General features: G+C 41.2%; 1 protein-coding gene and 1 long non-coding RNA gene across 5 annotated transcripts in view; one reads left to right on the top strand and one right to left on the bottom strand.

Annotated features, from left to right (window-relative positions):
* RAB2A (RAB2A, member RAS oncogene family) overlaps nucleotides 1–12,764 on the bottom strand; it is a 90,471-nt gene extending 77,707 nt beyond the window's left edge. Inside the window, exon 1 of the mRNA XM_002758937.7 lies at nucleotides 12,465–12,764. Within this exon, the coding sequence (XP_002758983.1) occupies nucleotides 12,465–12,510 (46 nt within the window). The 5' untranslated portion in view covers nucleotides 12,511–12,764. The remainder of the gene's footprint in view (nucleotides 1–12,464) is intronic.
* The window catches only part of LOC128929867 (uncharacterized), a 63,899-nt gene continuing 49,175 nt past the window's right edge, over nucleotides 12,216–26,939 (top strand). For 2 of the 4 annotated variants that reach the window (XR_008477079.2, XR_013527849.1), the window contains exons 1-2: nucleotides 12,216–20,052; nucleotides 24,867–25,022. This is a non-coding gene — a long non-coding RNA (uncharacterized LOC128929867). Of the gene's footprint in view, nucleotides 20,053–21,307; nucleotides 21,434–24,866; nucleotides 25,023–26,939 lie in introns of all 4 variants that reach the window. The other 2 variants (XR_013527851.1, XR_013527850.1) reach the window with 2 other exon arrangements.

Here is a 26,939-nt window from a genome sequence, read left to right as displayed (position 1 = left end):
GCAAAAAAATTCCAGTCAAGTGTAATGTTTACATCCTAAACAAAGTAAATATGAACCAAATATGCAAAATTAATATCAAATACCTAAATTCAAAAAAATCATACTAAGAAACAAGTGAAGGGAAATCTAATGACAAATGAATAACTCCTCAGTAAGATGTATGGGTCATAAATAACTTACAAAGTAGCCCCCAAATTCATGGGAGGTGGGGGAAAATAATCTGACAGAAGAACAAGAAAAATCCATTGTCATAATACGAGATTTTTAACATCTCTACCCAAAGGTCAAAAAAGAAGCAGACAAAAGACTATACAGAAGATACAATTCACACTAATATCAAGTCTGATTTAACAGACATGTATGGAAATCTCAACTCACTATATACACAAGAATATACTTTGTAAGCACATATGGAACATGTACAAAAATAAAAATCAACCGAGTACTTGGCTACAAAATTAGTCTCACACACTGAAAATTCAGTGCATATGGTCTACAGCCTCTAGTTTAAGTGTAATAAAGTCAGAAATCAATAATGAAAATACTTTAAAAAAAAGACGACGACAAAGGAAAAAAAAAGAAACATGCTTAATGGGTCAAGAGAGAAGCCATGAGAAGAAAACAAAAACTTCAGAGTAGCCAACTGCCCAAGACCAGTTAAACTGTTTTACTTGGATTCCTATAAGTCCTCTTTAAATTCTTATCATAAATCTCTTTTCTTAAAAGCTAGCTGGAGTGTGTTTCTGTTTCTTCTTAGAAAAAAATCCTACCGAGTCTTTTAAATCACTACCAGGGGCCAGGCACAATGACTTACACCTGTAATCCCAGCACGTTGGCAGGCTGAGGCAGGAGAATCACTTGAGGCCAGGAGTCTGAGACCAGCCGAGGCAACATAGTGAGACCTCATCTCTTAACATAAATCATAAGTGGACTTGGATGGTCATTCATTGTAAGCAGAGCTGCCAAAAATATAGATATCTGAAATAAAAGGAATCTTGATAACGTAAGAAACCCGTCATAAAACAACTTGATGCGAACAAATAAAACACCAACACAGGCTAGGAAAAAAAACAATTAGAGTCAAGGATAACATACTCCTTTAAGTATCAGCTGGCCAAAAACAAGCAAGCTAAGAAGAGGGTGGTGGCGGGGATCAACATATCGGAACACACAGAGGGCAAAAAAATTATGTTTTTGCTATTATTAGCATTACTTAGACACTATATAGCACTGGTCAGGTTTGGGTGAATTTTTCAAATACATATGGGAAAATTACAGAAACATTCAAAGAAGCAGAATAAAAAGCAAAGATATAACCATTTCTTATTCAAGTCACTGTTACACATACAATATCATTTATTCATTCCAGTTTTATAGATGAGGACACCAAGACGGAGAAAGATCAAATGGGTTGCCCCCTGTCACATGGCTGATAAATAGCAGATAAAGTACTTTATTCTACTTTTATACAGAATGGTTCTGCACTATTATGCATAAATGGAGGTCCTACCTATTTAAGTAAAGGGAATTGAAGGTTATGTATTCCTCACAGCAACTCAACAGACCAAACAGTAAGCCAACAGAAGAGGTCTGATGTAAAATTTATGGGAATCAAGAACTATGATACAGAGAAGAGAACATGAACTTTGGAGTCAGAAAACCTATGAGTCAGTTACAAGCTGTATACAAGAGAACTGTATGTGACAACCACTGCCCCTTTTCTCACCTATAAAATGGTGTTTTCCTCATAGATTCAATGAGTTACGTCTGTAGAGAGAATGTCCTATAAAACCAGTTGTATATTTATACTCACTACATTATACTGTATTATTATTATTTTTAGTCCATGACCTGCTGAACTGTATTATTTTTAAGAGGAATCAGAAGCAAAGCTTCTTTCAAGACCCAGTGTCAGCAGTTACTAACTATATACATGAACATACTTTTTAAAAAAAATAATGGATACTACAATTTGGGTAAATCAGCAGGGTTGTCTTCTTGCACTGGTTAGTGCTAAATACAGCGTTCACTTCAAAGAAGTCTATACAACTTCATATCACAGACTTTGAGTATGAATGTCCTGATATGGTTTGGCTCTGTTTCCTATGAAAGTCTCATCTGGAATTATAATCGCCATGTGCTGAGGGAGTGGCTGATTTGGTTGTTTGATAAGTCATGGCCCTTTCTCCAGTGCGGGTGCTCTCCCCCTCTCCCCCTCTCCCCTTCTCCTCCCCCTCTCCCCCTCTCCCCCTCTTCCCCTCTCCCCCTCTCTCTCTCCTGCCACCTTGTGAAGAAGGTGCCTGCCTCTCCTTCGCCTTCTGCCACGATTGTAATTTTCCTAAGGCCTCCCCATAGCTAACCACAACTGTGAGTCACTTAAACCTCTTTTGTTTATAAATTTTCCAGTCTCATGCAGTATCTTTATAGCAGTGTGAAAATGGACTAATACATTTCCTTTCTGATTTTGTTTTACTGTTTTTACCATTTGTTCCTTAGCCCTTGAAATTTCTAGCTCTGTGTCCCCACCCAAATCTCATGTCAAATTGTAATTTCCTATGTTGGGGGAAGGACCTGGTGGGGGGGTGACTGGACCATCGGAGCGATTTCCCCCTTGCTGTTCTCAGTGACAGTGAGTGAGTTCTCACGAGATCTGGTTGTGTGTAGCACTTCCCCCTTCACTTTCTCTTTCCTGCTCTGACATGGTAAGATGTGCTTGCTTTCCCCTTCACCTTCTGCTATGGCTGCAAGTTTCCGGAGGACTCACAGCCATGCTTCCTGCACAGCCTGTGGAACTGTGAGTCAATTAAACCTCTTTTCTTCATAAATTCCCCATTCTCAGGTAGTTCTCTTTTTTTCCTTTTTTTTAATAAAGACAGGGTTTCTCCATGTTGGTCAGGCTGGTCTTGAACACCAGACCTCAGGTGATTTGCCCACCTCGGCCTCCCAAAGTGCTGGTGCTGGGATTACAGGTGTGAGCCACAGCACCTGGACTTTTGTTTGTGTGTGTGTGTGTGTGTGTGTGTGTGTGTGTGTGTGAGACAGAGTCTCACGTTGTTGCCCAGGCTGGAATGCAAGGTTCTATAGAGGCTCACTGCAGCCTCTGCCTGTTGGGTTCAAGCAATTCTTCTGTCTCAGCTTCCTGAGTAGCTGGGATTGTAGGTGCATGCCGCTACACCCAGCTAATTTTTTGTATTTTAATAGAGACGGGGTTTCACCGTGTTGCCCAGGCCGGTCTTGAATTCCTGAGCTCAGACAATCCACCTGCCTCAGCCTCCAAAATGTTAGGAATACAGGCATGAGCCACCACGCCTAGCCTCCAAAGTTCTAGGATTACAGGTGTGAGCCACCATGCCTGGCTTCAGGTAGTTCTTTATAGCAGTGTGAGAATAGACTAATACAGCCCTTTATGGTAGGCAGAATAATGCTCTCCAAAAGATATTAACATCCTAATCCCCAAAACCTGTGAATATTTTACCCTACATGGCAAAGGGGACTTTGCAGATTTGATTAATATTAGATCTTCAGATGGGGAGACTAGCCTGGATTATCCAGGTTAGCCCAATCTAAACATATGAGTCCTTAAAAGTGGAGAACCTTTACAACAGAGAGACGTGGGATGGCCCAACAAGAATCAGAAAGATGAGACACAAGAAGGATGGGACCCACTCTTGTTAGCTGTGAAGATGGAGGAAGGGGGCCATGGGCCATGGGTGGACTCTAGAAGCTGGGAAAAGCTCTCAGGTGATAGCCAGGAAGGAAATGGGGATCTTAGCCCTACAGCTGCATGGAACTATATTTTGCCAACAACCTGAATGAGTCAAGACTCTCTAGAAGGGAATCCAGTCCTGTTGAAACCTGGATTTTAGCCCAGTGAGACGTGTTAGACTTCCGGACTATAGAACTGTAGGATAAATTTATGTTGTTTCAGTTGCTAAGTTTCTGGTAGCTTGGAATGCTAGCAATAAAATACTGATATATATATATATCCTTAATATCTCATTTACATTTTAAAAAACTTAAAAAAAATTTATGTAAGTGCCCTTAAATCCTGTTTTGAAACAAGCAGGAATAAACTGGTCAATGCATGCAGCCTACCCAGGAGAATTTACCTAGCACACATTCATCATTTACTGAAGCACCAACTCTTCTAACTCTGCACCAGGCACCATCCTTCCTTCAAGGAGTTGTATCAGCATGCAGCTATCGATATTCATTTTCTTCCTTTCTCCCTCAGATTTGGCCAAAATCACGGTGACTCTCAGCTATACCTGAAAATGAGAACTTTAAACTTTAAAATGAGAATTGGGAGAAACCTAAAGCTACATTATGGCTATGAAAAGTAAAAACTCAGAAGATGCGGGGAAGGAAGCAACAAAGGAAAATGAAGCCAGATCACCCTATAATCAAGAGAATAGCCTGTGGAGTCATACAGCTTTGTTCTACCACTGTATTCGTTCCTTTTCATATTGCTATAAAGATACTTCTGAGACTGGGTAATTTATAAAGGAAAGAGGTTTAATTGGCTCACAGTTCTTCATGGCTGGGGAGGCCTCAGAAAACTTATAATCATGGCAGAAGGGGAAGCAGACACATTATTACAAGGCAGCAGGAGAAAACCAGACTATCAAAGAGGAACTGTCAAATACTCATAAAACCATCAGATCTCATGAGAACTCACTCACTATCATCAGATCCAATCACCTCCCACCAGGTCCCTCCCTCAACATGAGGGGACTACTGGGATTACAATTTGAGATGAGATTTGAGTGGGACACAGAGCCAAACCATATAAACCATCTACTAAGATAATTTGCCCCAAATGACACAACTCATTTCTTCATCTGTAAAATGATAATCTCATATATCTATTGAAGAATTAACAGTAATAAGCTTTTGATACGGTATAGGAACTATAAAAAGTGTGGAGATTACTCATGAGAATCGGCTATACAGACCATAGTGTCAAAAGCTAATGTGATGAAGAATTCCATACAAATTCAGTCTGGCTACACCTTAGGGGTTAAACAAAATCCCCCGACGCAGAAAATTTGACAACAGAGAAAGATGTATCAATTTTAGAAAAATACGCAAAAGCGGCCCATGGCTGACCAGCGTGGAATATTACAGTACTATCATCACTACAAACAATACTTTTTAAAAATACTGATGTCTGGGACTCTCTGGAGAGTGACTAAAACAGCAATTCCATGGATAAGAACCAAGCATTAATAAGTTGAGAAACACTGCATAAATTAAAAAGGGGCTACTATCTATGCATGACAGCAGAGAAAATCTAGCACCTTTTTGCCAGGCATCTCTTACTTACAAGTGAAGAGTAATAGCTAAAACTAGAGTATTTAAAAACTTGCAAATAACTAAGGCTAACTAAATCAAATGGGACAGTTTCCTGTAGAAAATGTTAAAGCTAGGAGTGGGGCAAGAGAGGTCTGCATATATGGCTGCATCTTTTGTAGCAAAGGACACAGCCTCACAGACTGAGGATGAGCAGAGAATAACAAATGAAGTAAGCACAGCTGGGCCAGAAGGGAAGGGAAAAACAGCTGAGATGGCAAAATTAGGGTCTGCTCGAATAAAACATCAAACTGGCTACTGCAAAAGGAGGAGCGCTGGAGTTAAAATCAAGGAAGGGAGCAGCTGGGGAGATAAAAGAGAAAATTTCATGCTGGACAGGAATGGCATGGGACTGAAAGGACAGAACACCAAGGATAGTGACATTATTTGAGAAGACGAGGAGGGAGAGCCACCAGAGGAGGTTTCAGAAAGGAAAAAAGGAATGAGAACAACAGGGCCGATAGCCTCTATGATTCACTATAAAGCCTAAGGCACAGTAAGTATGAGAGGGAGGAAGTCGTAAATGAACGGGGTTAGAGATAGAAAACAGACAGAAAAGAGCTACTCAAAAATCTTAAAGATCACCAATAACATACATAAAGCAAAAATTTAAAAATAACAAAAGTATATAATCTAAATTGTAGATGATGTTAAAAGATATGTTTCCGCTCTCATTTGATAAATAAAACAGCTAAGCACATCTAAAAATGAGCAAAACTAAATAATAAAGCTTAGGAATCTATAAGAGATACAACTATGAAGAAAAGCAGGGGAGGAGTAATATAAAATTCAGGCTAGTGGAAAACTGGTTGAGAAAACAATGTATGTAAGAATGTAGAGTCCTTTTGCATGAGTGTTTATTATTATTCTTTAAAACTATTAAACTGTGTATACAAATTACACATATTCTCTTATATGCATGCTGTATCTCATAATAAAAAGGTTTTAATGAAATTTTTCCACCTTTGAGCTTCCCAGTTTGTTTTCTGAAGATAACTCTAACAAATCTGCTTATATAACAGAATGACTAGTATTTCTGGCCACTGGTTTTGCAACATTCAGCTCCACCACAAATCTAGTGAATCAAAATCTCTAGGGGTTGGGCTGCCAAATATACCTTTTTTTAAACAAACACCCCAGGTGATTCACAAAAATCTAAATAAACTCAAATTTGAGTCTCCCACAGGAAGAGGTCTTCCTTCTGCTAAAACTCTAAAGCTCTTGAAAATCTAATCCCATTCTTTCCCCAAATCCTCTAGAACTTTGTTCCTTCCCTCTTCCCTCTCTTGTATTTTCAACCTTTCAACCTCAAGTATCTCCTTGTATCTTTTAAGTATCTTAAAATACAAACACACATTCACATTTATTCAATAAAATAGCCCACACATGGTTCTACTTTTAACTTCCCAGTAACTCTTTTTGTAAAAGCACCAATACTATGTGTGATACTGTTTAATTTTTTTTTTAAAGAAAGTAGGATGCCTCTAAAATATAAAAAGCCCCATTTCACCAACACCAAATCTTTCAATGTAATCAATATAAACATATAATTTTACTCTCCTTCCCAGAAGTAACAGTTAAGTATGTAGTCTTTGGGACTTTTTCTGTATATTTAGACATATATAAAAATCCACAGTATCTTTAAAACATAAATGAAAGTATACCTTACAGTTCTCCCCCTCATTGACTTCTGAATCAAACACTGTGGCAAAGCACTAATGTCTTCCTACCATTTCAACCAATAGTCCCTAACCTCTCCTGTATTTGACAATGGTGACCACTCTCTCTCTCTGGGATCTGCCTCCTCTGCAGATTCCATGACACTGTACTGCCCAGGTCTCTTTTGCTCTTTAGCTTATTCCTTTTTAGTCTCCTATGCTGATAACTTTCCCCATATGCCCCATGAACACTAGTATTTCCCACTATTACATCCACCCTTTCATCTGTCAATTCATTCAATGAACAATCACCACGTACTTCATTCCAGGAGGACAACTGTGTCAGATTCCCATTTGTCAATGGTTTTGCATGTGAACCGATGTTCCAAAATCATTTGCATCAAAGAAACAAACGCGGCCTGGTGTGGTGGCTCACGCCTGTAATCCCAGAACTTTGGGAGGCCAAGGCAGGTGGATGATCACCTGAGGCCAGGAGTTTGAGACCAGTCAGGCCAACATGGCAAAACCCCATGTCTACTAAAAATACAAAAATTAGCTGGGTGTGGTGGCAGGCGTTTGTAATCCTAGCTACTGGGGAGGCTGAGGCAGGAGAATCGCTTGAACCTGGGAGTTAGAGCTTGCAGTGAACCAAGATTGCTCCACTGCACTGCAGCTTGAGTGACATGAGAGAAATCCTGTCTCAAAAAACCAACAAACAAAAAAAACAAACGCTTGCAATTCTGGCATCATATGTAATTTCAATCTGCAACTAATTCAAACTATATTAGGATCAGCAAGCCCCTATGCCAAAGCAAGAAGATGAGAATTAGAAGTTTGAGAAGTTAACTTTTTAAAGTGATAATTACTTTCATGTCATGAGAATTTTTCTTCCCTACAAAATCTTGTAATTTCAAAAGCTCAGAAAATGAACTCTCAGATAATAAGGACTCCATTTTATGTTATTAGCTCCCAAATCTCCATCCCAGATTACTCTTTCCTGAGCCAGAAATATGAACTTTCAGCTACATACCAGACATTCCCCCATGCCCACTCTGGCAGTCCCTACTCATCATTCTAATTTCAGCTCAAACATTACTAGCGCCTCCCCTCAAGGAACCATGCACTTGTCTATTAAACAAATCTGATACTGAATGGTGTACTCTTACATCTAAGACAAAGCCAAATACCTTCCTAACTAAAAAGATTATTTAAAATTTAAGTGAGGCTGACAGCAGCAGCTCATGCTTGTAATCTCGTACTTTGGGAGGCTGAAGTGGGAGGACGGCTTGAGCCCAGGAGTTTAAGACCAGCCTGAGCAACACAGTGAAAGCCCATTAGCCAGGCATGGTGGCATGTGTCTGTCTTCTCAGCTACTTGGAAGACTTAGGTGGGAGGATCGCATGGGCTCAGGAGACTGAAGCTGTAGTGAGTGAGCTATGACAGAGCCACTGCACTCCCACCTGGGCGACAGAGATCGTATCTCAATAGATAAATAAATAATCAATTATTTACTTTATAAATAATACAAGGTAAAATAAAATATAAGTGGTAGGTATATACATAAGAGTGAAAAATAAATAAAAAATAAAATGTAGGCTGGGCACGGTGGCTCACGCCTGTAATCCTAGCACTTTAGGAGGCTGAGGTAGGTGGATCACCTGAGGTCAGGAGTTCATGACCAGCCTGGCTAACAGAGTGAAACTTTGTCTCTACTAAAAATACAAAAATTAGCCGTGTGTAGTGGCAGGCGCCTATAATCCCGGCTCCTTGAGAGGGAGGCAGGAGAATCATTTGAACCTGGGAGGCGGAGGTTGCAGTGAGCTGAGACCGTGCCCACTTGCATGCCAGTGTGGGCAACAAGAACAAAACTCCATCTCAAAATAATAATACAAATAAATAAAAAATAAAATGTAGTGGGACTGGGAGTGAAGAGAAGGTAAAGAGAATGAGGGAAAAGAGGAGGGGACCTGCATTAAATGCAGGAGTGGTAGAATTTGCTACAATCTTAAAAGACTGGATAAAAAGCAGTTGGCCAGGTGACAAAAATTTTTGACATAACTTTTTTTGATAGGGAAGGGACAAGAAGGGAAGCTTCGGATATTAACAGAAATAAGAACACAACCAAATTTTTGCCTTTGTGTACCTGGCTGAGAGTTGAGGGGCAGGGAGGGTTAGTGATAAGGTAATAATAGTAGGCAGATGCTAGAATTTTAGGAGCAAAAATTACTACAGGTTTGTATCTTTTCTCTCCCTCTATGCTTGATAATTAACTGCTTATTAATAATTAGCTGCTTGTTAAAAACCACTTTCCACTTTATATCTACATTTAAATGACAAATTTTATGAAATGATTCAGAAACAAGAACAAGGAATAAATGTAAAGCTACATTTTAACTGCATTTAGCCTTACATGAAGAAAACAGCTCAACAGTATTAAAACCTCTTCTATTAAAGAGGGAACTCGGAAAAGGAAAAATGTGCATTGTTCCTTTCCCTTGAGAAATCAAAGTACTTTCACATTTATCCTCATTTTATCTCACATAATGAGAGAAGATTACAGGTTAGGGAAACAGAAAAGTTAGGTGATTTCCTTCAGTCTATGATGCATGTTTCTGACATTGACTTTTTAGAAAATCAAGGTGGCTCTCAAATTGCTGATTTTAAAGTCATCTTTTCCAGGGCTACTGAGTTTCTCTTACAACTATGGGTACACTCTGAATTAAAGAAATATGGTAAAGGATTTTGCCCAAGTCAATAAGCAAAAAAGGGACAGAACTGGGCAAAACAACGACTACCACCACCACCGCCACCGCCACCTCTGTTAAGCTATTAATACATACAAACAGAAATATAGTAGCCTGTCGGCTCCTCTCTTATTCATTAAATATACAAGGCCTATTTTTTTACTAGGATCTTCCTGAAAAAAACACAAAGCCATAGAAAATATCTTTTCTGCCTTCAAGAAGTATATAATAGATGCCTACATAATACGGAGCCTACACAAGTATCTATAGAACAAAACAGTCTGGGATTAGTAACAGAAGAATGACACAAAGTGAAAAACATAAATCCAGAAAAGAGGTAGTCATTTTAAGCCAGGACACTGTGAAAATCTTCACACAATAAAGGCTTAATATATGTTGACTGTGAAGGCATTACGGAAAACTCACATAACACTTTGAAGGACTGATGGATTTTCCACAGGGAGAGGCTGTGCCAGAAAACACTCTTAGGAATAGAGAGTAGCAGGGTCCAGGAAAAAACACAAAAATCAGCCACTGGATCTCACTGGTTGAAGCAAGGTGGGGAATAGTGGGAAAGAAGGCTAGAAATGTACATAGGGGCTAAAATATAGAGTTCATTCAAGGTCAAATGAAAAATTGTGAGCAAACATGAGTGGCCTTTTGACATTGATGCTTCAGGAAGATTACATTGACAGTAACCACACTGGCTGAACTGAATAGGGGAGCAGTGCTGCTCCATACAATAATAGTGTCAAGAATTATGTTCCTGAACTAGGTCGTATCAGCAGTAATGTCAAGAAAGGAGTGTCTTCCCTTTCTTTGAACTGTGTGGGGACCGCTTTTGGATAAGGGCAAATTCCAAGAGAACAGAGCATTAACTTGTTAGGATTTGTAGCCCCACTACTGCCTGCACAATACTTTATTTACCTACAGTAGAGCCTCAAATAAAAAACTGAAAAAAGGCAACCAGCAAAGTCTGATTTGAATCTTCACCACTAATGTGACAGCCAAACGGCCACAGTCACAAGCTTCTATTTCTCAAACCCACTCATATTACAGTTAATGTGGCATTCCTCTCCAATCTTGTTTTCACAGTCTAAATCAAATTTTGCCAGGAGGCTTTAGAATTCTCCTTCCTTCTTCTAAATACACATTATTTTTTTAAAAAAAGTTTATAAATCCAATTTACACACATACACACACACACCAAAAAATCTTGCTGAAAATTCATGTTTCTAGCAGAAAGGTTTTCTTTCAGGCAGTAATCAACATGTTTTTTTTTCTTTTTTGAGACGGAGTCTCCCTGTGTCGCCCAGCCTGGAGTGGAGTGGAGTGTAGCGCATGATCTCGGTTCACTGCAACCTCGGCTCACTGCAACCTCCACCTCCAGGGCTCAAGTGATCCTCCTGCCTCAGCCTCCAAGTGGTGGGATTACAGGAGCCCACCACAACGCCTGGCTAATTTTTGCATTTTTAGTAGAGACAGGGTTTCACCTTGTTGCCCACGCTGGTCTCAAACTCCTGACTTCAGGTGATCCACCAGCCTCCGCCTCGGAAAGTGCTGGGATCACTGGCATGAGCCACCGCGCCTGGCCAACATGCTTCTTTAGTTACTTCCAGGACGTGCTACATCATTAGTTCAACTACAAACAGAGGCTTACATTACCAAAGTTGTGCAAAGGGTCCAAAGTTGTGCAAGAGTAACCACTGAAATCAGACTCTGGTATATTAATAGTTGCAACACCTAAACAATCTTTAGGTTTATTATTAGATTCAAAGTAATACCAAAATCACAGGTATTAAAAATATCTATGAAGAGTTTGTTTACTTTCTGTGAAATATATTAGGATGTCATTTTAAGTGAGAATAACTGACTTTCTTTCAGCTTCAAATGGACATGAGCTCACCTGAAAATTATCAGTTGTGACACCGGACCTGACTTATCTAAAATATCAGCGTCCCCAACGTATACATACGTAAGTACACACCCAGGGCACTGAACGACTGGGCATTACTATCAAATAACCCCAGTTCACACGTGGCAAAAGTCCACACAACTCGTTCATGCTTTCCTAACCCCGAAAGGGATGCTCTAGCCGTCGAGTAATGAGCTGTGGCTTATGCTGACTTGGCAGTGAAGGTGTTAAAAAAGCACATATAATATATATGTATATGTTACATATTTTAAAGCTTTCCTTGTCTTCTTAGCTGCCTGTCCCACACTAAAAAGCGCGTTGCCCAGGCCTTAGCAGATGCGTGCAGGTTGAGGAAGGCTGGACCGGTCAGGAACTAAGACCCGGACCCCAACACCTTCTGCTCTCCTAGGTGTCCCTCTTTCTTTTTTCCGGGGCCTCGAAGAGACCTAAGGCGAGGGGTTCTGGGGTAGGGTGCAGTCATGTGAATCGGGCCCCGGCGGCCCCGGGCTAGGCCTCCCCTTCCGTCACACACTTCCTGAATCGGGCGTCGCAAACGGCTGCCGCGGCCCTCAGCAGCTGGGCTGGCCGGGTCGGGGACGGAAAAGCCGGCCTGGCCAGGCCGCGGCCGTTCGCAGTGCCCACGTCACCAGCTCCAGCACTGCGGAAATGGAGCGGCGCGGCCGGGAGGAAGGCGCCGGGTGGGGTCCGCGTCCCCGCCACCGCCAGACGCCGTTTGCCCCTCGGCCCCGGCGCGGAGACCGCAGACACCCGCACGGCCGCGCCCGGGGCCCTCACCTGTGTCGCCGATGATGATGTACTTGAAAAGATAGGCGTACGCCATGGCCGCGGCCGCTCAGTGCCAGGGCACACGGCTCCTCCTCCCGCTACTGCTCCTCCTCCGCGCCCCTCACCCCGGCGCCGCTCAGCCTCGAAACGCCAGGCCCCGCCCGCCGCCGCCGCCACTGCTGTCAGCTGCCGGGAGTGAGGGGCTGTGAGGAAGCCGGACAAACACACCCGCCGAGCTACAGAAGACAGCGCCCGACCGAGCCCAGGCGAACAATAACAGCCTCCGCGGCAGCTCCGCCCCGCCTCCACGCCGACCCGGAAGTGCTGCGGCAGCCGGCGCCGCCGGAACCCCCGGAACCGCGGGCAGAAAGGGGACGAGCCCCGCACGCTGGCCGCGCCCCGCCGGCCGAAGTCCCGCCCCGCCGGCCGAAGTCCCGCCCCGCGCAGAGCTGGCCAGGCCCAGTCAGCCCTGTCCCGAGCGGGGCGAGGCCGGGTTCCGGTGGTTCCGCCACGTTTGAGCAGGGGAGCCTGGCCGCCGGGAGACCCTGGGGAACCGGGCAGGTGGGGGGTGTGGAGGAGTCGGTTCCGTCGCCTTCCGCCCTGTGGTGGGGGCGCGGGGCACGTAGGGGAAAGGCAGAGACAGCGTTCGGTGCAGGGCCCCGCCGTGGGCTCCTGAAAATTTGTGTGAAAATGTGGGAGGCATGCGGCGAGGGGGTTGGGGGGCGGTATTTCTGTGTTTGGCATCGGGGCTTGACGGTGAAAATGGCAGTATTTAAAAATTGAAAACCGTAAATCTGGGACTGCGAAGTAAATCATGGTATGCCCATACAGTGGAATACTATGCTGTTCTCCCTGAGGTCAGGAGTTCAAGACCAGCCTGGCCAACATGGCGAAACCCCGTCTTTATTAAAAATACAAAAATTAGCCAGGCGTGGTGGCCCTTGCCTGTATTCCCAACTACTCAGGAGGCTGAAGCAGGAGAATCACTTGACCCTGGGAGGTGGAGGTTGTAGTGGGCCAAGATTGCACCACTGCACTCCAGCCTGGGTGAAAGAGTGAGACTGTATTTCAAAATAAATAAAAATAAAGTCTCTGGACCTGTCCTGGTTCTGAGGGCTGCTCTTAAAAAAAAAAAAAGCTTGGCTTTGGTTATGCAATACTGAGACAATCTGTACATATATATATTTATATATGTTATATAACATGCAACATGTGATATGAATCCTATGTAACTTTTATCATGTATAACAAATAGTGGGAAAACATTTACATACCCATATATGCATAATCAATCTGAAAGGAAAGGTAACTGGTATTAAGAGAAAGGAGGAAATGGGATTGGGGGGAAATGTACTTTTTTCTGAAATTTTTTGTGCAATTTGACATTTTTTTGGAGTGTTCATGAGTTGCCTATTAAGAAATACTGTTAACGGAAAAAACAAAATGACTAATTTATGCGTTTAAATAATAGTTAATGAATACTGTTTCATGCACTGCCAGGCATAGCAACTAGAGGCCCTGTATATTCTATGTTCTGTTTTTCTACTTTTCTTTTTTAATCATCAAGCCCAAAATGTCATCACTCTGTTCAAAAGGAACACAGGTTATAGAAGAGGAGGTAGAGAATAGTTAAAAGTGTCAGGAAAGGTTGCCTAGAGATAATGATGTCTGAGCTGGGAATATGAATGATGAGTAAGAGTTTATCAAAAGAATCCCAGCACTTTGGGAGGCCGAGACAGCTGGATCAGAAGGTCAGGAGTTCAAGACCAGCCTGGCCAAGATGATAAAACCCTGTTTCTACAAAAAATACAAAAAAAAAAATTAGCCAGGCATGGTGGTGGCTGCCTGTAATCCCAGCTACTTGGGAGGCTGAGGCTGCTTGAACCTGGGAGGTGGAGATTGCAGTAAGCTGAGATTGCACCACTGCACTCCAGCCTGGGCGACAGAGTGAGATTCCATCTCAAAAGAAAAAAAAAAGACTTTGTCAAAAGAACAACAGTTTGGGGAAGGGAACCAAAGTTTATGGACAAGGAACAGAATGCAAAATTCCTGGATCTGTTCAGGGAATTTGAAATTGCATAAGGAATCTAATTGACTAACCCATATCCTCATAACTTATAACCCCATATGGAAGGAGAATCATTGCTGGGGAAAAGTGATTGGGATTTAGTGGCCCTGGTTCCTGTTGCGTAATACTCTCCTCTCCTCTTTGGAATCTGTCATGTTGTGATTAGTACTGACACCATCATGCTGGCTAGATATGGAGGGTTGCTACATGCTTTGGATGGCCTTGCCAAATATGATCTCACAAGGTTTTTCTGAAATATTTGGAGGGGATTTTACCAAAGGGTTAGGGATGGCACAGAAGAATTTGACATGAAAAGTTACCTGGAATCGCAAAATTTGGTTCATTTACCTTGAGTTTAAGGAAGGGGAGGTCCCTGCCCAAGGCCTCCAGGTTTCAGACGTCATTTTGTCCCTCCCACTTGAGTGCCTTCACCGAATCTTCCTGGGTGATAGAGGAGAAACTCAAGTACTCACTCTCACAGGATAGAGAGATGTGGCCTTCCTTCACCAACACAGCCTAAACAGGACATCTCTATCAGGATGTTACACAAATGTCTAGCCTCCTAGGAGTCAGGAGTATTCCTGTATTATTAGAGTAGGAGAGTACCTGGAGAGATCTCTTGTGCCAGGTTATGCAGGGCCTTGTATGCTATGTCAACATGCATTTAAAACTACCCGGTAGACACAAGGGAAATTGTGACAGGAAAGAGGATGAGAACTGGATATGTAACAAAAATCATACACACGGATATAAAGCTATAGAGGCAATGTGTTATAAAGAAAATAACTTAGGAAACCTGGCTTTTGGTCTTGGCTCTACCTGTAATTGATCGAATGAATGTGAGGAATCATTTGGCCTCTTAAAGCTTCAGAGCACAGGTTGTGATGGCTTGTGCCTGCAGTTCAGCTACCTGGGAGGCTGAAGAGGTAGGATACCTTGAGCCAAGGATTTGGAGGCTTCAGTGAGCTAGGGTGGTGCCACTGGACTCCAGTTTGGGCTATAGATTGAAACTCTGTGTCTTAATAAATAAAATCATTATTGAAAGAAATAATTATTTTTAAAAACCTGGGGGCTTTAGTGTGCTCATCTATAAAGTAAAAGAGTTAAGTGTTTCATAAAAGGGCTATTCCAAGCATGAAGTCCTTTAATTTTATGTTTAGCCAGCCTCCAAATCTAAAGCCATATGTAAAGAAGGTGGTAATCCTTCTCTTGTGAAAATGCCAGGACCATAGATTGATTGATTGATTGATTGAGACGAGGTCTTGCTCTGTCATCTAAGCTGGAGTACAGTGACCTGATCATGGCTTACTGCCGGTCTTGACCTCCTGGGCTCCAGTGATTGTCCTGCCTCAGCCTCCCAAGTAGCTGGGACCACAGGCACGTGCCACCACGCCCAGCTTATTTATTATTATTATTTGGAGAGATAGAGACTCCCTGTGTTACCCACACTGGTCTTGAACTACTGGCCTCAAGCAATTCTCCATCTTGAAGGACAGGATTTTTCAGGTTCTTTTCTGAGTTTCAGTTTCTTTTTATGGAAAATGTAGATAATAACTGCCTCACAAAGTCCATTTAGGATCAAATAAGATAATGTATGTGAAAATATTGTGTAAATTGTGAAAAATATATCTCCAATACATAAAACTCTCAGTGCTGCATAAAATTTAGAAATTACCTTGAGGGGCTGAGTGCAGTGGCTCTCGCAGGTAATTCCATCACTTTGGGAGGCAAAGACTGGAGGATCTCTTGAGCCTAGGAGTTCAAGACCAACGTGGATAACATGGCGAGATCCTGTCTCTACAGAAAATTAAAAAGAAAAAAAAGAAATTACCTTGAGGAAGTAAAGGCCTAATCACTGTATAAATTCATGGTTTAATATCAGCTTCGTTCCTGGCTCTATTTTTTGTCTCTACCTTTTTTTCCTATGTGTGATTCATAATATTTTGTTATATTTTCTATAAACCTGTAATCTCTTTTAAATCCTCTTGGAAAAAATACAGGGTATAAAAAAATCACATAAACCTCATTTAAAACATTTTCTTTAGCCCATAAAATCCAAACATATTTTTCAAGAAAAGTTCCCCAGACAGAATAACAGAAATAAACCTCTCTTCCATTAAATATAGTATACTTCCTGGGATTTTCCGTTCAGTTTGGTTTTCAGCTATTTTCACTCTCTTAGAATGTATTGTGATAACCCTGTCTCTTAACCTTACATCATATATGGTCTGAAGGTCATAACTGTGAAATTTAAAGATTGTCCCTACATTTTTCAGTGTCTCCTAATCAAGTTCTCCATGACATTTTCGAGTACAATACTGTATTAGAAGTTTGCATTTGCTTCTCCCACCCAGACTTTCGTGTTTATATTTTCTCCGGTTTTAATTACTCTCAGGCTTTGGGAAGAGGTTTAGGGTGGAGTGGAATGGGAGAAGGTGGTTGGGAATACCGTAATCTGAGGTTCTTGCCTTTGTTTCTGTGGTTCCTTAGCCAATCCTTCTGAAGTGGTATGCAAAACTCATAATGATGTATATATTTGCACATCCACACTTTTATGGGAGAGTTTCTTCCATAACCCAGAAATAATTAAGAACAGCTGTGAAATGCCTTCCTTTAGCCATCTCCAAATACTATAACAGAACTAGTTTTCCAGCAGATACTTAAAACTCAGTACCAGGTGTTTTTGTTTTTTGGTTTTTTTTAGAAAGAGTCTCACTCTGTCACCCAGACTAGAGTGCAGTGGTGCGATTTCAACTTACTGCCAACCTCCACCTCCTGGGATCAAGCGATTCTTGGGCCTAAGTCCCCCACGTAGCTGGGGCTATAGGCACGTACCAACATACCCAACCAATGTTTGCAGACACGGAGTTTTGCTATGTTGACCAGACTGGTTTTGAACTTTCGGCATCAAGTAATCCACCTGCCTTGGCCTCCCAAAGTGCTGGGATTACAGGTGTGAGCCACCACACCTAACCTCAGCACCAGTTTTGGAAGAAGAAATAATTAGACTCATCCTGACTTCACCACTCAACATCAGCGGAGTGACCTTGGATAGATGCTCTAAGCCTTAGTTTCCCCTCTGAGATGACATATATAAATGTCTAGCACTATGTCAAGCACACAGAGGACACTCCATAGACAGTGAGGTCATTTTCCCTTTCCTTTCCTCTCCTCCCTGTCTTCCTCCACCTTCAACCTGTTAATAAGAACTGTAGCTCTGAAGCAAATATATATCTTTCTCTACCCCATCTCACCCAACTCCTGGCAATAACAACAACAACAAAAACCATAGGAGGCTGGGCACAGTGGCTCACACCTGTAATCCCAACACTTTGGGAGGCCAAAGTGGGTGGATTATCAGGAGTTAAGACCAGCCTGACCAGCGTGATGAAACCCCATCTCTACTAAAAATACAAGAATTAGGCAGGCATGGTGGAACGCACTTCAAGTAGTCCACCTACTTGAGAGGCTGAGGCAGAAGAATCACTTGAATTCGGAGACCGGAAGAGGGGCAGTTGCAGTGAGCCAAGATTGTACCACTGCACTCCAGCCTGGGAGACAGAACAGACTCCGTCTCCAGAAAAACAAACAAACAAACAAACATAGGAGTTAAATCAGCCCAACAAGGACCCTGCCTTAAAGGAGATTCGAGTCCTCTTGTGCTAAATCATAAATAGCTTTGGCCTGATGAAGGCTACAGGAGAGGTGCTCTATTATTTTACGGAGTACAATTTCTTCTAATTTCTTTTAGGGAAATGAGGGTAGGTTTTGCAGAGGGAGAGTCTTTTAAGTGGGTCTTCAAGGGCATTATCTTTTATAGGTATTGCGTTAACTTAGTCATTCCAGGTGCTTCAACAGCCTCCTTATTCTTTGTTTTCCTCATCTACTTGGTATGCCATTTCTATTCGAGTTAGGTCACGTTCTTAGTAGTACTCCTTGTTTTGCTTTTCTATTCATGACCTATTTCTGGTTCCGTGTTGAGGTCAGAAGTGACTTTTCTCTTTTCCATTCTGCTCATCCTTCAAAAAGCTATTTGAAAAATTAGCGACAGCAAATTCACATCCTCAAAGTGTGTATAGGTGGGAGAAAAAAGTTTCTTTTATAAGTAGGCTATTCTTTATACCAATGGACTGATCATTAGTAATAGAAAGGACTGACAGTGCATGGAGCAGAAACAATGAATATTGGGACAATAATAAGCTAATTTTATAAAATAGTGCATTAAAATTATAACTATATGGCCAGGCATATAGTTATATATGCCTGTAATCCCAGCACTTTGGGAGGCTGAGGTGGGAGGATCACTTGAGTCCAGGAATTCAAGACCAGCCTGGGCAACGTAGTGAGATCCTGTCTGTAAAAAAAAATTACTATTGAAATGAGGTTTCTGTCACTCAGGCTGAAGTGCAGTGGTCCAATCATGCTTACTGCCACCTCAGCCTCCTGGGCTCAAGTGCTTCTCCCACCTCAGCCTCCTGAGTAGCTGGGACCACAGGCATGTACCGCCACCACTGGCTGACTTTTAAAATTTTATTTGTAGAGCCAGGCACTGTGGCTCATGCCTGGAATCCCAGCACTTTGGGAGGGTGAGGCTGGTGGATCACTTAAGGTCAGGAGTTCATGACCAGCCTAGCCACTACGGTGAACCCTGTCTCTACTAAAAATAGAAAAATTAGCTGGGTGTGGTGGTGCACACCTGTAATCCCAGCTACTAGGGAGGCTGAAGTAGGAGAATCACTTGACCCAGGAGATGGAGGTTGCAGTGAGCCAAGATTGTGCCACTGTACTCCAGCCTGGGCAACAGGGCAAGACTCTGTCTCAAAAAAAAAAAAAAAAAAATGTGTAGCGATGGAGTTTTGCTGTGTTGCTCAGGCTAGTCTCAAACTCCTGAACTCAAGTGATCCTCCCACCTTGGCCTCCCAACGTGCTGGGATTACAGGTTTAAGCCACTGTGCCTGGCCTTAAAAATTGTTAACTATTAAAAATTACTATATAAGCTGGGTGCGGTGGCTCATACCTACATTTCCTACTACTAGGGAGGCTAAGGTGGAAGGATCCCTTGAGCTCAGGAGTATGAGGCTGCAGTGAGCGACGATTGTGACCCTGCACCCCCATTGCACTCCAGCCTGGGCAACAGAGTGAGACTTCATCTTTAAAAAACCCACTATATAAGTATATTAAATTAATAATTAACATAGAACTTAAAAGTGAATTAAAAATAAGAATAATGCTCTTAAATTGATTATTTTTTTATGTCCTAAAGATTTGCTTAGTGCATTCAACAATAACATGATCTGGAGAAAGGCCCCATTTTGGATTCTACAAGGTCTGAATTATAGTCTCTTCCTTGCCACTAACGAGCTGACTTTGAGAAAATCCTCTTCACACTTTCATCATCTGTCAAAAAGAGATAATAATTCTGATTACTTCCATAATAGCATTTCTAGTGATAGACGTGGAGACTAGGAGAGAATATACCAAATTGCAATGTATCCAAGTACTCTGAGAGACCAACTCCTACAGATCCAGGTAATAACATCAGTAGTATTTTATCATCTGCATTGTTAATATTTTTTACTCTTCATTTGCCTTTAATATGTCCTATGTTTGATGTTAAATAATAGGTATTCCTTGCTTTGGGCAATTTGGGATTGGAATGGGACTGGGATCATGAAAAGTATACTTCACAATGTGCTAAAGAGAGAACTACCTGTTAGTTGTTTTTTGGCTTTACTGCTTCTTGTGTAGCAGGGCTACCCCACGGGCATTGTGCCCAGAATAGCAGTACTTGTTACTCTTACAGATGTCTCAATTAATTTTAACCTCTATCCCTAATGAGGTTTAAATTTTGATAAAGAAAAATTCATCTTTTCTTTACTTTCCGAGAAATGATAATCTGTCTTCATCCCTATGGGAGATGTGGACAGAGAAAGCCTTCTGTCTCTGATGTCTTTTGCGTGAGACAAGATCTTAGGAAATAAGTGGTGTAGGGAATTGTGAGATTACATTTCACCCCCTTTTCTGTCTCCTCTCCCTTGTCTATAGCCTTTATCTCTGCTACTAACAATCCCATTTTCAGAATTTCCAACATAATGTAATGGTGAGAGAGAAAAATCGCCACCACAGGATCAAATTTCTCTTGTAATTGGAGAAAATAGGAATCTAGTTTTCCAAACATTTCTATTAAAAAAAAAAAAAATGTTGGACTGGGTGAGGTGGCTCATGCCTGTAATCCAGCACTTTGGCAGGCTGAGGCGGGCTAATCATGAGGTCAGTAGTTCGAGACCAGCCTAGCCAACCTCGTGAAACCCCGTCTTTACTAAAAATATAAAAACCTTGCTTGGTGTAATGGCAGTCACCTGTAATCCCAGCTACTAGGGAGGCTGAGGCAGGAGAATTGCTTGTCTCTGGGAGGGGGAGGTTGCAGTGAGCCGAGATCGCACTACTGCACTCCAGCCCTGGTGACAGAGTGAGACTTCATCTCAAAAAAAAAAAAAAGTTAAGCTATTAAAAGAATAAGTCTGTTCTCCAAAAAGCAAAATTATGTCTCAGGACTCATATTAAAAAAATCTGTAAGGTTAATTCAGGTTTGTGGGAAAAATAATCTCTCTATATCCAGTGCTCTTTTAAATTTCCCTTTAAAGAATATGGAGATCAATTCTCAGGAACCTCTACAAATGTTCAGATTTGATCTCTCACACAATTTTCGTGCATCAGAAATCTAGGAGCAGCTTAGCTGGGTGATTCTGCCTTAGGGTATTATATGTTGCACTTAATTTTTTAGCCAGGGCTGCAGTCATTTGAAGGGGATTGACTGGGGCTAGAGGATTTTCATCCACGATGGCTCACTCATCCAGCTGTTGACAGGAGACCTCGGTTCTTTGTCGAATAGACTTCTTTGTAAGACTGTGTGAGTATCCTCATGACAGTGCAACTGATTTCTTCCAGAGAGGGTGACCTGACACAGAACAAGGCAAAACCTCAAAGTCTTTGTATGACCTAGCCTCAGAAGTAACATATCATCGCTTCTGTATTCTGTTGGTCCCACAGACCAGCCATGATAAAATGTAGGAACGAACTACACATGGGCATTTATGCCACAGGCAGAGGTCATTGGGAGCCATCTTGGTAGCTGGTTGCCATAAACCTGAATAGATAAAGAAATAAAAACAAGTATCTAATAAATATCATCTGAAGTCAGATATATTTTGAGTCAAATCACATTCATGTAATTTATCTACATACAAGTTTATTATAAATGGATTCGCCTACAAAGAAGTTTGTGGTTGTTTTGATTTTACATACTGCTAAAATATTTTATTTTATTTTATTTTTTGAGATGGAGTCTTGCTCTGTCACTCAGGCTGGAATGCAGTAGCATGATCTTGGCTCATTGCAACCTCTGCCTCCCGGGTTCAAGTGATTCTCCTGCCTCACACTCCCAAGTAGCTGGGATTATAGGCAAGTGCCATCACATCTGGCTAATCTTTTTGTGTTTTTAGTAGACGGAGTGTCACCATCTTGGCCAGTCTGGTCTTGAACTCCTGACCTCACATGATCTGCCTGGCTGAGATTCCCAAAGTGCTGGGATTATAGGAGTCAGCCACTGTGCCTGTCCTGCTAAGAACGTTTTAAATAAGGAACTGAAAAATAATTATTTTAGGCTAGTGCTGTGGCTCACACCTGTAATCCCAGCTACACAGGAGGACTGCTGGAGGCCAGGAATCACAGACCAGCCTGAGCAACATAGTAAGACCCCATCTCTAAAAAAAATAAAAATAAATCAGCCAGGCCTAGTGGCATGTAGTCTTATCCACTTGGAAGAATCATTTGAGCCCAGGGGGTTGAGGGTGCAGTGAGCTATGATTGTGCCACTGCATTGTAGCTGGAGTGACAGAGTGAGACCCTGTCTCTAAACAACAAAAACAATAATAATTGTATAGTCATTAGCAAGCAATGAGTTTCTGATTTAAAAAAGAAAAAAATAATTGTGTAGTCACAAAAGGAAGATAAAGTATATTTTTTCAGTTTTAAAAAAAGTTATATTCAAAGCAATTGTTTTGAAGGTAGACTGCAATGCCAAAGTATTAAAGAAAGGATTTTTAAAGATAATAATTGCTGTTTGTTTCCATTCCAAGTCCTTGTGGATTTATGTGGACAACAGAGTAAACCATTTATTTCCACTTTTTCATGAACTTTGAATCATTTTTTAGAAACTGCATATTTTCCTGCCTGTGAAAACCCATATCCAAATATTAGAGCAGCTCTTATCATTATGGGTAGCACTGTATATTATGCATCATTTTGCATTTTAAATTTCAGGTTAACAAAATTTACACTAAGTGGAGATGGTGGAAGCACTGCCTTTAGCTAAGCAAGTGTAAGGTGCAAACCAGTAGGGGAGCTTCGCTATCATTTTATTCCCCAAAAGTATCTTTTCTGATACTACAGTTTAGTAATCTTTATTAGAAGAACTGCAGGCTTATGTAATTTTGGAATATTATCTTGAAGTTTTTATTATCAGACTTACTGAAGAGCATTTTTTGCTCTTAGTAAATGGGTATTTAATTTTCCTGACACTATGTCTGATACAAGTTATAATATGAAAACATTTGTTTGAAAGAGCATTCAGCATCGATGCACTATACTTTTTGTTGATTTTTCCTTTAGAAAAATCAATTATAGACAAAGCCTCTTTAGAACGAGATCCTTCTTCCTCGCTTTGAATTAACTGCATGCATTTCTAAAAGGTTCTTCTTTCACCTCACCTCAAAAGACACTGAATCCAAATACCAATGGTGAGATTGTCTGATCTGAACTCTGAGATAAGCTATTTTGCTTTAAAAATACAAAAAAACGGACAGGTTATTGAATTACTAATTGAAATACAAAAACAAAATTACTTACCTTTTCTTTCTTGGAAGCAAGCAGAGATGAGGAGGTAAATATGTAACATGTTTTATTATAAGTGACCCAGTAGATAAGAAATTGAAAGTAGACTCAGTTTACAGGGATCCTTCAAGTAGTGTTAATTCACTCGAGATTTTTTTTTTTTTTTGAGGGGGATGGAGTCTTGCACTGTTGCCTGGGCTGGAGTGCAGTGGTGCGATCTCAGCTTACCGAAACCTCCATCTCCCAGGCTCAGGCAGTTCTCCTGCCTCAGCCTCCTGAGTATCTGGGATTACAGGCATGTGCCACCACGCCTTGCTAATTTTTGTATTTTTAGTAGAGACGGGTTTTCACCATGTTGGCCAGGCTAGTCTGGAACTCCTGACCTCAAATGATCCACATGGCTTGGCCTCCCAAAGTGCTGGGATTACAGGCATGAGCCAATGCGCCTGGCCCACTCAAGAAAATTTTAAAGTCATTTAAGTAAATAACAATTTAATGATTTATTGAATGCAATTATATGAGAAAGAATATTTGAGACCTGTCATTCAGAAGCCAGGCACTCTGCCAAGTGCTGTGGGTAAAGAGAGAGGTAGGCTTACTGTGAACCTAATCAAGCTTAAGTTCAGGGCCCCCAATTTGCAAAAACATCTTTCAATGCTAATGTGTTCACATGATCAATTTTCTTTCTTTTCTTTTTTTTTTTTTTTTGCAAATAAAAAGTCGCAAAAGTAAGATATTTAAATCTTAATCAATGAATTCTATTGTCTCTCTTTAGTCTTCACTCCCATCTATAACACTTACTCTTGTGTTGCGAGGTGTTACAGAATATCCACAGATAGTTTTTTTTGGTATTGGTTAAGGAAGAGTATTGTTGAAGATGCATTTAGTTTTGTGACATATATTAATTTGGTCACTTGCATGTGTAGTTGAATTATTGCCAAGAGTTGTCCAGTATAGAAATGGCTTCCAGAGATACCGCAATCTCTGCTGTGCTGATTCACACTGCGTCATATGATGTAGAGGTTGTATCTTAATATTAGCATGTCCTACTGGATTTGCTTTTTATTACTAAATTGCTAAATAACCTTAAAGGCTAAAAGCAATACAGCATTGTGAGATAATAAGGGACTGTTGTCTTTAGCCTCTAGTGTTGTGGTAAATCTGGGCATGGATTCACTGGATTTTCTACTCGGGATCTCATAAAGCTAAACTCAAGGTGTTGGCATGGTTGCATCCTCATCTGGTACTCTGAGTTCCTTTCCAAGCTCACATGGTGTGGCCGGATTCATCTCCTTTCAATTGTTATTTCCTTGTTGGCTGTTAGCTGGGAGCTGCTCTCAGCAACTAGAGGCCACTTGCATGCCTTATCACATGACCTACTCCATTTCCAGAGCTGGCAATAGAGAATCTCCCTCATTTTTAATTCTTCATGCTTTGAATCTCTTTGTCAGGAAGGGTGCCATTCCCTCTAAGGACACTACTGATAAGATCTGGCCCACCCAGGATCATCTTTCTATCTTCAAGTGAACTGATTTGGGACATTATTCACATCTACAAAATCCCTTCACAGGAGCACCTAAGTTTCGTGTTTGAACAGCTGGAAAAAGGTATGTGTAGGCCAGGGTGCAAAATCTTGGGAGTCATCTTATACTTCTGTCCACCACACTTGCTGTGCCCAGCATTGAAAACATGTGGGTTAGTGAGTTTTACCTATTATAAAACTTTTCAACTCAGAATGTATATTTTCAAAGATTTGGAAAGAACATTTAAACATAAATGAAAACATTTTCCATAAGCTCATGCAGCCAGAATATACCATTTTAGTAGACTCCTGATTTATTTATGAAAAACCTTCGTGTGTTTATTTATTAGAACAAAGAGTTCATAAAAGAGTTAACCAAATGTGCAATAAAAGCAATAGAGATGAATGGTAAGATGAATAAAAGCTAGGTACCATGGTGCATCATGCCTGTAATCCCAGGACTTTGGGAAGCTGAGGTGGGAGGATTGCTTGAGCCCAGGAGTTTGAGATCACCCTGGGCAACAAATTGAGACCTTGTCTCTGTAAAAACAAAAATAAAAACAGAAAGTTAGCAGGCCACTATGGCATGCGCTTATAGTCCCAGCAACACGGGAAGCTGAGGTGGGAGGATTGCTTGAGCCCAGGAGATTGAGGCTGGCTGCAGTGAGCCATGTTCCTGCCCTTTACTTTAGCCTGGGTGACAGAGCAAGGCCTTGTCTTAAAAAAAAAAAAAAACAACTCAATGCCTTTCTTGAACTCAGAGGAAAGGGGTCCTGCCCTGAACCCTGCATTTTAGAGTACCTTGCCCATCACTAATGCCAAAGGACGAAGATATTTGTTTTTCTTTTTAACCTCATGGTTGCAGGAAGCTGGCTGAGAACAGGAGAGAATGGCTTGGGGGAAAAAAAAAGCTGTTTAAAGTTGGCCACCCCAAATCACCCAGATGGGTATTCAGGCAAATCGGAGTCCCTAGATACTTGCTCTTCTTTTCCTCTTCTACTTGGCTGGTATTGTTTTGAGAGGTGAACTTCTAGAAGGGCAAGATTTTTGTGTGTATGTGAAACAAGACAAAGGGTATCTGTTTACCCTAGCTCCCTGAGGAACTTAAGTCACTCCTGTTCTGGCATTCGGGTGGGTCTGTGCAGCACCCAAGAGTCCAGGACCTCACTAGGTTCAGCTCATTGACAGACTGTTTGGAAGAACTGGAAAGGGTAAAAATATAAGCATGATTCCTGCATATTTTGCCTGATTAACAAAGTAATGCAATTAATTGAGGTAGCAATAGACCAGGTGTGTGGGAAAAAGGAGAGTGAATCAAAGATTTTGTTTCAGACATGTTGAATTGAGATGCCAGTAGACTTCCAAGTGATGTCAGATGAGCAATTGGACATTTGAAACTCGGGGGAGTGGCCTGAGCTCGAGATAGAAATACTATATAAGCTGGTATAACTGTGGGGACCAAATGTTTTTTCAAGTGTCTGCTAGATATTTGTGTTCCTCTATTGTAGGTTACATGCTTGTGTTCTTTACCTGTGTATCTATTGACTCTCTCAGTTATTCTTAAAATTTCCTAGAAATTTAATGCAATAAAAAATGTTTAATAAAATACCAAATCATCTCATTTTTACAGCAAACCTGATACAGGTTTTTAAATTTTTGAATATTTTGTAGGCAAAGAGACTGATGCTTAAAGAGATTAAATAATTTCTTATGTCATTACATTAGTAAGTGGTAGTGATAGATACTGGATTCTATGGGACTAACGAGAGTTGTGACCTCCACAGACAAATTTAAAAATCGTCAGCTTATAACAAATAAGAAAGACATATTTTCCTCCACAAGAAAATGATGTCTGCTGTATGTTCACAAAGCAAGGATACATTGTGTCTCCCAAGAGAGCTCACAAGCTGGTATGTTTAGTAAATCAGGCTTAGGAACCTGATTTCTCTGTATATCAAGAGTGAATCCATCTTTCAGGAATGGACTTACATTAACCTAGTTT

Source organism: Callithrix jacchus, chromosome 16 (assembly GCF_049354715.1).
Source record: "Callithrix jacchus isolate 240 chromosome 16, calJac240_pri, whole genome shotgun sequence".
NCBI lineage: Eukaryota > Metazoa > Chordata > Mammalia > Primates > Cebidae > Callithrix > Callithrix jacchus.
The sequence above is the reverse complement of the archived record's forward strand: the minus strand, read 5'-3'. Positions and strand labels throughout refer to the sequence as shown.